Here is a 13116-nt window from a genome sequence, read left to right on the forward strand (position 1 = left end):
AAAAAAAAAAAAAAAAAAAACTATCAGAAGAAGGAAAAGAACAGAGAAATGCTCGAACCTTGGCGATATGGTCGGCCTGTTCAAATAAAATTTTGGTTATATATAATATAAACTACAAAAATAAATAAATAAATAAATACTATATATTTTTTTTTTTAATGAATTGATATTTTTTTATTGGTCGAATTATTTAAAAATAATATTATGTATTTTTCATTAGGGAAAAACTTATTTTTGATTTAAATGGATAATTATGAGAGGTTAGGTGGCGTATTGATGACGTGGATGAATGTGAGCCGTCAAAAAGAGTGACAGCGTGGACCAATCTTCGAACAGTCATTTATAGCGCCTAATTATTATTCGGGAGCGTGGGCGTGTGTCTTCCATAAACTGCATGTTAGTTAGTTTCACATCAACACGTCACTTATTTTTATTGTTTTTTTTTTTGTTAAATTATATAAATTACTATTTAAGTTTTTTTTTTTCATTTTTAAAATTTTCAATAATAATTTTTTTTTTATAAAATATTTTTTTCAAATGAAAATTTGGATGTATATTAAAAAAATGCATAATAAAGGGAGATTTTGATCTTTAATCTCTTGGTCGAACATATATACTTTATATCAGTTGAGCTATATTCATGTTAGTTTAACAGTTTATACTCATCCATTTCACTTTGAATAACATCGATAAACTTTTTACCATACATTTTTGTGATTTAAACAATCATAACGAACATATATTCTAACGACCCAAGCCTACTGCTATTAGATATTGTCTTTTTTGAATTTTCCTTTCAAACTTTCAAAGCATATGGTCGGGTGTGGAACCCTTATAAAAAAAAGTTTTCAGGATCTCACATATATTGTCGTTTAAGAGGTCTCACAATCGCACTCTAATGGCAGCGGACTTGTGATTGTGCAGCACTCACTTCTCAGCAACAAGCGAGTTAAGCCTATTCGTTTTTACGTCGCCTACGGCGAAACGACCTATGCTCGAGACTATGGAACTCAAAATAATAATAATAGAATGATAGTAGAGGTGCAAGTAATGAAGAAAGAAAGAAATGTGGAAGTGATGTAAGAAACTGAAGAAACGGCCTTAAAATGGAGTTTTTCCAAAATACTCGGTTTCTGTTATTCCCATTTTAGCTTCCAACTCTCCATTCTCCCTCTTTCCTTCCCTCTTCCCTCTTCCTTCTCTCTTTCTCTCAGTTTCATTTTCTGTGCACAAAGCTTTGTTAATGTATTTTAATGGCTTCGGTAAGATTCCTCTTCTTCTTCTTCTTCTCCTTCTTTCATCTATTCCTCTATTCTGTATGCATCTTTGCATCCCTGTTTCTTCATCGATCCAGTTTGATCGAACCGTTTCGGACGTTTGCTCTCTCTGTATGGAGATTCTGCAACTTTTACCTGTACTGAATGAAAAACATGTAGCCATTGTATTGTAAGACATGGTAAATGTACAAATCTATGTCATTTGCTCGTATCGAGCTAGCAAGCAATTGAGACGACCATCGAAACTTTCAGATATAAATCTATGATCTGGCTTGGCATGGCTTACCTATGATGTTTTGTATCATTTTTTTGTGGTAAAACATTCAAAATGGAACGGACGTCAATATATAACCATGAATTACCTTCCCTTTGTTTCTCCCTGCCATGCCTGCATTGCTTGATTCCCCCAACCGCAGAAAGATTTCGAACATTTTTATTGGGGAGAGATTTTCATACATAAGAATGTTTTGTTCCCAGGTGGGATCTCACAGATCTACACATAAAAATGGAACATTCTATGCAACAGAGAAGTGCATTTAAAGAACTGACAAACACAGACTTCACAAGTAAAGTTTATCAATGAAGATCTGAATCCTGATATATGTATGTTTCTAATGATGTCTATAGCAGGATAGAGGTCGCCCCTTGCCGAAGTTCGGCGAGTGGGATGTCAACAACCCGGCCTCAGCCGAAGGCTTTACAGTAATATTTAGCAAAGCTAGAGACGAGAAGAAGTCAAATGAGGCTCCGGGGAACACAGCAGCAAAAAACAATGCATCCAGACCAGAAGAGAATTATCAATATTCCCCCATGGTAAGTAATCTCATTTACTAATTCGATTAACATGTTATATCACCGACTAAAAGATCAAAAGTCCCAATTCATACCTCTAGATGAACTCAAAAAATTTAATACATATACTTCTAGATGAACTCAAAAGATCAAAAGTCACCGACCAAAAGATTACGTATACCTCCAGATGAACTCAAAGAATATATAAGTAATAATACAATCTATCAACATGTTATATCACCAACCAAAAGATCAGAAGTCTCTATTCATACCTCTAGACGAACTCAAAAAATATATACATATACATCTCACGAACTTACTCGGCTATGGCTTCACGTTCTTGCTATCTGGCTAGTATTTACTACAAATTTTTGTGCTTGGATGCAGAAAAAATGGTTTTGCTGTTTCTGAAACTGCTAGGGAGTGGTGGTGGTGGTGAGAACAGACATGGTGAAAGAAGGCTAAAGAAAAGTTTTATGAGTGAGATGCAGAACCAAGCAGGGATGTGATGGTTTATTTCCTCTCTCTCTCTCTCTGTGTGTACCTCTTACTATATATGCAAATATAGAACACACAAATTTTCATGGCATGCATATAGAAGTTAAGCGGTGGTTTATAGCTCCCTGTAAGTTTCGCTCTAATAGAAACTTTTTGCTTTCTTTCAGTCTCTTCTGCTCAATGTCATGAACTAACACACTTCGTTTTTAAATGACAAAAAGAACCAAATCAGGGCTTCCTATTTTCCTCAGAATACTAGAGAGTAGAGGGAGAGTTTAAATTAACGACCTTTTATAGAGAGAGGTAGAGATGCCTTATCCATCATGTCCCATGCCAGATTTCCCGGTTGCTCTAGGAAAAACCTGAAAATGTGTGACCTGTACTGGAAAATGAATTAGGTTCAGTTGAAATGAAGAATCATTATAGCACTTGAAATATCATATAACCTATACATATATACTAAAAGTACACGTTTATTGCCATCAATATAACACTTGGAAAAGAACTAAAGAATTACAGAAGTTCGACCCTACTTCCAATCTACCCTCCCTAAACAATTTCGATATCTGTTTCGTCTGGATGAGATTCTGTCTCAGACCCTCTATAGCTTGTTTTGTCGTTTGAAGATTTTTGACTGAACCATCTGCCAAATCCACTTCTTGACCTTGATAACGACCTACTTCCATTGGTTGATTGGAAAGAACCATTTTTCTTCGAAAGTTCTTCAGATAACTTCTTTACAAGATTATCGAAACGGCGCTTGAAAGTTGGATACCTTGAGATGGATTTAGTGATTCCTCGAAGCCTTCAAATAGTCCCAAGGAAGAGGAAAGAAGGGTTAGACTAAACTGAGTTAAGGAATACATTAACAACATATAAAGGATCACTGTATCTTTATTGATATTTGAAATTCCTACCTTCGAGCTAGCGCTTCGAGTTCAGCTTGTCTTCGCTCGGATTCTGGAGGCGTTACAGTGGTTAAACTTTTCAGCCTCTTAGGATCATCACTCAACAGAACTAATTTATATAAGTATTCCTCTTCTGACTCGCAAAGTTTTTCTGCTCTAATTTGTTCTTTGATCATCAAAAGTGGGTTAAAAAACCAATCAGAGAAGGTATCCTTGGGCCTGTTTGTGCTAGAAATTTCTGTAACGTTGTCACCTGCATTCATTTGAAAGAACCAAGAGAGTGACAAAGAAATCATCATGATTCATATCTAATGGAGGAATAAATCAGATGCTCACTTAACAGAAGTCCAGATGTATTTGCTTTTGCAGAGCGTAATAATGTTTCAAGAATGCAAAAAGCTGGTAAGCCAATGCTAATAACTTTGCTTCCGTTGCCTGACTTTGCATCTTCAATATCATTTGACGTTATTATTCCTTCACAAACCATAGTTTCTCCATGGCGTTGACATTCCTTAAACAACCTATCAACCGGCTACAGAGATGATAAACATAAACCCACACAGTATCAGAGCTTTACACATCCATTCAGAGAAATATCGCAAAAAAATACTTGGTAAGGTTTATGTGGTCTAAAATGAGCAAAAGTACATCAAATGACTTCCAATCAATCATAGGTTTGTTGAGCGAATTCATGCGTGAAGGTGGATTTGAGGTTGAGGAGGATGTACGTGAACCAGCCATTGATGATTGGCCCTCCTTTCTTTGATAATTTAGCCTTCATTATAATAAGTCATTATAATATCAGAAAAACTAGAATGGGGGAGAGAGGATAACCTACTTAATTAAGCGTTCGAGTAAAACCTGGGAAAGCACGATCCCTCTCGCATGCCAAGAATATCGTTGCTGTATTCATCATAAATCGACAAGGATGTAACGATGTATCGCAGCCCCAATAAAAAAGAAGCCTCCTGCAAACATAAGCCCCAAAAGATTGATATAATCTGGTGATGTATAGACATAAAGCATACATCACGTAATCTATAATGCAAACAATGAATTTCATTGAATTGAGTCCGTTTATTAGCTCTGATAAAAACTAGAAGACGAGGGATTCATCAAATCCTATGAAACTTGCATTCAATAATTTAACCTGATATGTAACAATCCCTGCATAGGCACCCAAGAAGAGACTGGAGGCGAGTGAGCCCAAAACTGAACCCACAACAGCTAATGGCCAAAGTAGGATAATAAGACCAGCAAATGGAACACATATTGTTTCTAAAAAGGGACCTTCTCGCCCTATAAGGTCATGAAACAAGCGATTCCACCCTTTGAAAAGCATAATAGGACTTTTGCATATGGCTATAAGCAAGATCATGAATGCATCGACAGCGATACCGAGAATCCCAGCAATTAAAGCTCCAGGGAGATAGATCAACCTGCATAACATTAACAGGAAAAAAAATAATGGTTATCTTAGCTTTCATTGTTTGATGTTTTCTATAAGCATTATTTGATGTTAATTAATATGTTTTTGTTACATAGATCATTACGTTCTGGTAAAAATCATTCTAGATGACTCAAATGATACAATAACCAGATATAGTGACAAAAAGGAAAAAAAAAACAAACTTGATCTCATAGTGTTTGCCGTTAGGAGGTATTCTTTGTCGCAGTTCCTGCATAAATGATATATAGGAATGGCAGCAGAAGTCCCCAAAATCTCGAATAACTGTGAAGCATCCTTTAATTGTGTCCCAAGTTCCATCCTGAAGACCCAAAAAATATGACTCTCTTCATACAAAGACAAAGGCTGATAATAAAGAACTACGCAGAACCTCATCATAGCCATACATAGAAGCAATGAAAAAATTGGTTGTTCTTTGATTCTCCAACGGCATCAAATGTAGCAAGTATAGGCGAAAAAAATCCATACGCAGCTCCACCAATGAAACTTGCAGCTATACCAACCACTGGCCACAAAATCAAGGGAACGGGTAGCGCTCCAAAGCAGAGAACAAATTTTAAAACAGGTCCTAGTTGTTTGGCACTGTTAATTCAGGGTAAAGAATGTCAGATCAATTATGGGGGTAAAGGATGGAAGAGAATGGGAGTGGCAAAGATACAAAGCAGATAGAAAAAATGACTTAGCAAGACGACTTCGCAGGCACACCTCAGAATGCTATAATACGACCAGATAAAGTGCATTGGCCAAAGGCCTAATATGATACCAGAGATTCCAGCAACCATTAGGAGACATATCAGAGGGCACAGAATGATACCTGAAATAATAGTCTGGTTAATATACATTAATTTTGAAACCAACAAGGCTCATACGTTTCATTCGGTCAGTATAACAGTCAATCAAACTTAAACATACAATTCAGAAATTGGCATCATTGTAGAGATATGCTAATGATTCATTATCCAGACCACATATATCATATCAAGATAGAAAATCGGGAAACCCGGTAATATTAACAAGGGAAAAGCAGCTTTTGTATAAATCTCCAATGGTATATTCCTCCAATCCACCATTCCTTTCTCCGTACTAAGTACTCAATAGTGTTTTCAGCAACAGCATTCCTTCTTCACTTGTTGATTCGAGTATCCTGTCATAGTCTTCGCAGTGCTATACCAAACCCAACAAACTTTCTTTGGATTGTATTCTCACGTACACCCATCCATTCATCCAAGTTCTTTCAGCTTTTCGAAAACTAAGTGGTCTGCAGACTGTTTTCAGTTGGTCCCTCTTTCTTTGTGTAGTCTACTTGCCTCCTCTTCCTCCAGGTTATGCTCTCTTGAAAACTCTCCCTACCAACAAAAGGGTCCTTGTCCTGTTTAGTTAATGTGAGATCTCACATCGGTTGTAGAGAAGAACAAGGTCTTCCTTATAAGGATATAGGTGTCTTCCTTATAAGGATATAGGTGTCTTCCTTATAAGGATATGGAAACCTCTCCGTAGACATGTTTTAAAAACCTTGAAGGAAAGCCCGAAAGGAACAACCCAAAGAGGTCAATATCTGCTAGTGGTGGGCTTGGGCCATTACAAATGGTATTAGAGACAGACATCGGGCAGCGTACCAACGAAGAGGCTGGGCCCCAGGGGTGGATTGTGAGATCCCACATCGGTTGGAAGGGGAACGAAGCCTTCCTTATAAGGGTGTGGAAAAGTTTCCCTAGTAGAGCACTTTATAAAACTTTGAGGGGAAGCCCGAAAGGTAAAGCCCAAAGAGAACAATATCTGCTGGTGGTGGGCTTGGGCCATTACAAATGGTATCAGAGACAGACATCAGGTAGCGTACCATCGAATGGGTCCCAAGGGGGGTGGATTCTGAGATCCCACATCGGTTGGAGGGGGAACGAAGCCTTTCTTATAAGGGTGTGGAAACCTCTCCCTAGTAGAGCGCTTTATAAAACTTTGAGGAGAAGCCCGAAAGGTAAAGTTCAAAGAGGATAATATCCGCTAGTGGTGGGCTTGGGCCTAACATGTGCTAGCCCATCCCTTACAAAACGTATAGTGACCTTGGCTTCCTTCAGATTCTCAAATTTGGAGAATGTCCATGGTTTTTCTCACAGTTTATCTTAAACCACTTCTATATTATACCCCAATATGGAAATGAGAAGATATTTAAACAAGAGGGGTTTCGTTGACACTTGAGTATTGGTAAATGAGGACAGAAACAGTAGCCACCGGAATAAAACAAGAAAACAGAAGTATAACTCAATTTGACAAACTAAACTGGGCTTACTAATTAATATAGTAACAAAATTTCTTGCCGCACTTGTTGATTCCATTGTTAAGTCAATAATATTTAGAGTAAGCTATTTACAATAAATGGAAATTCGACCACAAAAGATAGGCTAGGTAAGAACAAACAAATAGCATAATTTCCCAGCCAAGAAATCGAAGCATACCTTTAATGGTGCCCAGAAGCAACAGACCGACAAAAAAGGGAATGAAACGAATAAAACTCCATAGCCAAGACAAGAACCCCCTCGGAGGTTCCATTGGCGCCCTCAAACAATCCCTCGAAGATCTCAATGAAATCAAAGCAAGATCATCCCCGAAATCAACCTCAATCGAAGCACAAACCCTGTAGATTCAGTTCCCAAAATAATAACGGATTTGGTCGTTTGAACCGAGTGAAATCCTTTACGCGAAGACGTTTGAAATTAACAAAAAGAATGTGGGGGGGTTTTGGAATGGATTTGAAGCAGGAGAAGCAGTTAAAGAACCGTTTAAATGGGGCGCTTGAGTCAAGAACAATGAACACCGAATCGCTGAGCCAACTCTTTACTCTTGATCAAATTTGCAACGAAGCTACGTCGAGTCGTCGTATATGTTCTTGCATTGCTTGCTAAGGAAATGATTGAATATTTAAATTAAGTAATAATTTGTAGTTTACTTTCAAAATTTATATTAGAATGTATAACCTCCAAAGGACGGAAAACGTTCCTCCATCGTCGTGTCCTTGTATGAATACACGTGGAGGTCACAACCTACCGTCTTTTTACCTACCTAATCTACAAATGTTCGTATTATGCGTCAATTATGAACCTGCCTAAAAAAACAACGTAAATAGTTATAAAAAAAAATCATTATGTATGAGAAAATCTTCACCGTCGTGTCATTACAAATACGTGCAAATACAATGTAAAACTTTATAAATAGGTAAATTCATTTCATATGTCGATACGCAACTCGAATCTAATTGCTCGAGACCACCTTGATTTTGATACTGACTTAAGCATTCGAGCATGATGCTTAAAGCATCATATCCATGCGAGTTTCCTTCTTACAAGTGATTCTCGCTCCTTGTATTGTCACTTCGACAACTTGTTCGTGTGGGACTCGAACCATATTCTCGTACTAGTAATACATCGGGTTAACTTTTTTAATTTCAAATTTATAATAATTTACCCTTTAATATAAAAATATCATTAAATTAAATGTTATTATTATTATTTTGTAATTTATAAATATATTTGGTCTAAAGGACTGCGCAATTAAATATTTTTAAAAATAGACTAAAACAAAACAAATTCATTTAATTAATAATATTCAAAGGATAAGCTTTTCTTAAAGAAAATGGAGTATAAATATTTTTATAAAATTATTATATTATTTTTCTAATTTTTAATAAAAAAATATTCTAAAATCATGAGTCAAATCTACTTCTAGTCGATATTGTCCGCTTTGACTCGTTACGTATTGTCGTCAGTCTCACAGTTTTAAAATACGTCTCTTAGAAAGAGATTTTCACACATTTATAAAAAATATTTCATTTTTCTCTTCAATCGATGTAAGATCAAAATTGTTAAGCTGACGATGATACGTAATGAGCTAAAGATATTAAAATTATAAATAATAAAATGTATAGATTATATTTTAATGGTTAGTTCCAATTTATTTATTTATACCAAATTTCAGCATAGCTCAGTTGGTTAAAATATTGACCATGTCCCACCACATATCGTGGTATTAAAAAAAATTATTTTTTACGGTTTCGTAACAATTTTTAAAAGTAGTTATTGTCGAGTGGCACTGAAGTATATTAACGTGTCAGTACAAGCAAATCCTAGGCTCTTATTATTATATGTATATTGGTTGATAAGATAATAGCACCGACCAAAATAGTAATTTTTTTGGAAAGCTCGGGTCAAAGTAGAGACTTTAAAAAATACGAGGCTAAAATAGTTATTTTTTGAATAGAATATATTTAAAAGTTGGAGATAAAATGAGAAATTTTAAAATTATTAAAAATATATATTTAAAATCTAAAAGGAATAAGAAAAGAAGGAAGATGAGTTAAGATTCTTATTCTTTTCTTAAAAGATGAGGTTTTCCAATGAAGAATCTATATTTAATAACTGCACATGAAGATGAAAACCCAATCAAAGAATGACACGTCATGTTGGATTTTATACTTTTCTTATTCCTTAAATGTTAAATCCATTAATAAATAAATAAAAAGAAAAAATCTTTTTTACTAACCCTAAATAGCATCGACATTAGGAGTTTAAACCCTACAAACATATATATATATATATATATATATATATATATTATACTTTGTAAAAACATCCATTTTAGCTTAAAATCGAGTTGAATCAATTACATCCGTTTTAGCTTAAAACCAAGCGGAACTAAGAACATTAGTTTTAGCTTAAAACTGAGTCGAATCGATAACATCAGTTTTAGCTTAAGGCAGAGCTGAATCAAGAACATCAGTATTAGCTTAAAACTGAGCTGAACCAAGAACATTAATTTTAGCTTAAAATTGAGCTAAGCCAAAAACATCCATTTGAGTTTAAAATCGAGCCAAAACAAGAACATTAGTGGTAGCTTAAAATCGAGACGAACCAAGAACATCAATTTTAGCTTAAAACCGAAGCAAAACAAGAACATTAGTGGTAGGTTAAAATTGAGTCAAAGAAAAAACATCAGTTTTAGCTTAAAATCGAGCTGAACCAAGAACATCTGTTTTAACTTAAAATCGAGGCAAAGAAAAAACATCAGTTTTAGCTTAAAATCGAGTTGAACCAAGAACATCTGTTTTAACTTAAAACCGAGCCAAAGCAAGAACATCAGTTTTAGCTTAAAATCGAGCCGAACCAACTCGCTCTGTCTCCCATTATGGGCAATGATTGCAGAAATTTTCTGGGAAATACGTCTAATGGAAGAATCAATGTTCAAACAAGGCTGCTCAAAAGGGATTACACAGTCAAATACTCAACTCATTTATTAAAAGTTCTATGCCATTTCCAAGGGATCAGATCAAGAGACCTTTCAACTCTATAACATTTTATAAATAAAAAGGAAAAAGCTTCAAGTTCTCATAATCATTCATTGAAAATGTGGCTCTCTACACAACTAAAAAAAGTTTGACTTCCCACGTCGCTTTCGATTGCGTTTTTGAGCTCCATATACGCTCGGGGCGGATCAACAGAAGCCACAGGTTCCCTGGGTCGCTCAAAATAATTTCTCCACAAATCAAGAGATCGGAGTAATGACTAATGAGAGTTCATTGATTCGAATCGTTTGGCTTTCCCTAAGAACATCGACAGCTTTACGAACATTCTATAATAGTTGTAATCAGAATCTATGAACTCTTGTTCTTGTCGAGTGGCCGCGGCCCTTATAATCTTACATCAATGGAGGCTCCATGAACTTGAGAGGATTGAATTACTGCATCATAAATCTTAGAAGAAAAATTGAGACCCTCATCCTTAGCACTCAGGTATAACTCATAAGCCAGCCTTGGTTTACCTTCCTTTGCAAGGGCTTCAACGAGCAACTCGTAACTTACCTCATCCGGAGAGATATTTTGAGCTTTCATGCGGTGAAACCACTCGTAAGCTACACTGCTCATCCCGTTACGGACACATCCCGTAATAATCGCGTTGTATGTGACGACTGTTGGCTCAATGCCTGATGTAACCATATCATTGAGAGTGACTTCAACCATATTAAACTTTCCTTGGCCAGTGAAAATCGAAGTCATGGTTGTATAGGCATAGATGTTCGGCTCCACCCCGACTTTAATCATATGATCCCAGACGCTACGTGCTTCGTCGTAGAGTTTTCCCTTTTCGAGAGCGCTTAGTAATGCCCCATATGAAAGGACAGTCGGTTTTTCACCTTTTTCGACCATTCTCCTAAAGATATCTATAGCTGCCGACATTTCTGCAGCTCTGGAACAGGCAACAAGAACGGCGTTCCATTCCCGAATTCCGGGTTTAAGACCTTTCTCTTCCATTTTGTCGAGTAACCTAACGCCCCATCTCCAAATTCCTCGTTTCTTCGCAGCTGTGAGAAGAACATTGAAGTGAGAAACAATTAGTTCATTTGACAAGTTATTTGGTTTCGGTCCTTTCTCCAACAAATCTTCATAAATCTCCAATGCTGCCCACCATTTCTTAGCTTTCCCCATCAACCAAATCACATGATTACAAACAGATAAGCTTATACTACATTGCTTTTCTCTTATCCTGTAGTACAACTCTTTTGCTACATTATGGTGTTCGGCACACGTACAGGCCCAAATAAGTCGTTCTTCTTCAACATGATCAAGCGACAATCCCGCTTTATCCATTTCCATTAGAAGTTGCAACACCTTCGTGTTTGCAGGGTCGTCCTTCACAAGCCAAATCCTCATTACTTGGTAGCAAACACGTCTTGTAAACTTTTCGAGCTTCAAGAACTTGTCAGCCCAATCTACATTATCATCTTTCACTAACTCGCCATTACGATATCTTTCTCTCAACTCAATCATGAACTTTAAAGCGCCATTCCCATCATTCATCCTTCGGTATGCTTGTAACGCTGTAGAGTAGGACACAGGACACGGAGTTAGGCCTTTCCTCGGCATCTCTTCGAGAATGCCAAGAGCTTTTATAGCTAGTCCTTGTTCCAAGTAAATGGACATAATCGTATTGTACGTAACAACATTTGAAACGATTCCTTCCTGTGCCATATCAGTCAAGACATCTTCCATTTTCGAAAACTCTCTGGATTGCTTAACTGCACCGAGAAGACTGTTGTATATGAACAAGTTCGGCACAATACGGCCATTAGTTTCAATCTTCTTTTTCTTAAGCCATTCAACAAGAGCCACTGCACATTCCAACCTTCTGTTCCTCCCAAAACCTCTAATAATGGATGAGAACACTTGAAGAGGCAATACGCCGACATCCTTGAGAAGCTCCTCAACATCATCCGCCGTTCGAGCAAGCTGCAACCGACGTGCTAGTGCACGAACATCGACCCTAACATCTCCCTCTCCCTCCATTCCTTCCTCGTCTTTAAAATTTCCTCTTCCATGGCTATTTTCACTATCAACATTGCCAGGATCATATACATCCCAATCTAAACTACTCTCAGGCAAATCATCTCTAGAATTTGATTCAACCCTAGCAATTTCATCATCAATCGTTGGTTGTTCAACAGCCCAAGCAAATAAAAACCAAGCCCCAAGGGAATTCCTCTTCGGCTTCATTAATGGAGCAACTCTAAGCTTAGAACAGCCATGGCGGAACTCACGGATACATTCAAATCTCGAAGTCTCGCAACAAAATCCACTTCTCAAAACACTCAAATTAAAGGAAATCAAAGAGAAATTCCCATTTCCATAACAACTATCAGAAAACCCAACACAATTTATTCTTTTCCATGACCTATGAACTACAGAATAAGAACCTAATTCAACGCCGGAGCTACTAATTGGATACCAATTACTATGAACAAGCATTGTCTATAGAGATCAACAATAAATAAATAAAAAAAAAAAAAAAAAGATAAACCCAGAATTTGAACGCCAATGAATTTCAGAGTCTTATGGATGATTTCCCATTACAACCCAAAGTTGAAAAGAGAAATGAAGAACAGAATTACCTTTAAGAGATGTCCGTCAATGGATGCACTCCATTTTTGAACTGGCTATGAGAGGATTGAAGAGAAAAATCGATACGAGTGCGGATTTGTTGAATGGGTTTTTGGATAATATGGATTTTGTTCGTCTTCTCGCAGTCACTCGATTGGAAGTGAAGGTTAAATTTCCAAATTCACAGCCATCATATTTAAGGTGAATTCTATTGTTTTTAAGTTAAAATCAATAAAAAAAAAAAAAAAAAAAAAA

General features: G+C 36.5%; 3 protein-coding genes across 6 annotated transcripts in view; all 3 read right to left on the bottom strand.

Annotated features, from left to right (window-relative positions):
- LOC111481863 (succinate dehydrogenase [ubiquinone] iron-sulfur subunit 2, mitochondrial) overlaps positions 1-27 on the bottom strand; it is a 2450-nt gene extending 2423 nt beyond the window's left edge. The window contains exon 1 of the mRNA XM_023127445.1: positions 11-27. The gene's annotated coding sequence lies outside the window, so the exon portion shown is untranslated. The remainder of the gene's footprint in view (positions 1-10) is intronic.
- A 2939-nt stretch (positions 28-2966) lies between these two features.
- Positions 2967-7949, bottom strand: LOC111481859 (uncharacterized membrane protein At3g27390-like). Of its 4 annotated transcripts, none has more exons than XM_023127436.1 (11): positions 7913-7949; positions 7394-7836; positions 5649-5757; positions 5330-5525; positions 5108-5244; positions 4626-4914; positions 4337-4443; positions 4124-4250; positions 3812-4007; positions 3485-3728; positions 2967-3372 (listed from the first exon to the last, which is right to left on the bottom strand). In XM_023127436.1, exons 2-11 carry the CDS (start codon positions 7485-7487, stop codon positions 3117-3119), a joined length of 1755 nt encoding a protein of 584 aa, XP_022983204.1. In that variant the 5' UTR covers positions 7488-7836; positions 7913-7949; the 3' UTR covers positions 2967-3116. The 4 variants fall into 4 exon arrangements, with proteins under 4 accessions (XP_022983204.1, XP_022983205.1, XP_022983206.1 ...); XM_023127437.1 differs by lacking the exon at positions 7913-7949 and having other exon boundaries at positions 7394-7572; positions 7715-7901; XM_023127438.1 differs by lacking the exon at positions 7913-7949 and adding an exon at positions 5972-6289 and having other exon boundaries at positions 7394-7456.
- Positions 7950-10438: 2489 nt separating this feature from the next.
- Positions 10439-13035, bottom strand: LOC111481858 (pentatricopeptide repeat-containing protein At3g46610-like). The gene is given in 2 exon segments (XM_023127433.1): positions 10439-12753; positions 12805-13035. A coding segment is annotated over 1 exon segment (2148 nt). The 5' UTR covers positions 12730-12753; positions 12805-13035; the 3' UTR covers positions 10439-10581.
- Between the last annotated feature and the right edge of the window lie 81 nt (positions 13036-13116).

This window comes from Cucurbita maxima, unplaced genomic scaffold (genome assembly GCF_002738345.1).
Source record: "Cucurbita maxima cultivar Rimu unplaced genomic scaffold, Cmax_1.0 Cma_Scf00007, whole genome shotgun sequence".
Lineage (NCBI taxonomy): Eukaryota > Viridiplantae > Streptophyta > Magnoliopsida > Cucurbitales > Cucurbitaceae > Cucurbita > Cucurbita maxima.

Bases quoted from the DNA above. Each gene is read 5' to 3' on its own strand.
- LOC111481859 (XM_023127436.1), bottom strand. From the start codon at position 7,487: ATGGAACCTCCGAGGGGGTTCTTGTCTTGGCTATGGAGTTTTATTCGT. The intron at 5,758-7,393 runs GTATGCTTCGAT...CTATTATTTCAG, and splicing joins GCTTCTGGGCACCATTAAAG to GTATCATTCTGTGCCCTCTG. The intron at 3,373-3,484 runs GTAGGAATTTCA...GACTATTTGAAG, and splicing joins CTCGAAGCGCTAGCTCGAAG to GCTTCGAGGAATCACTAAAT.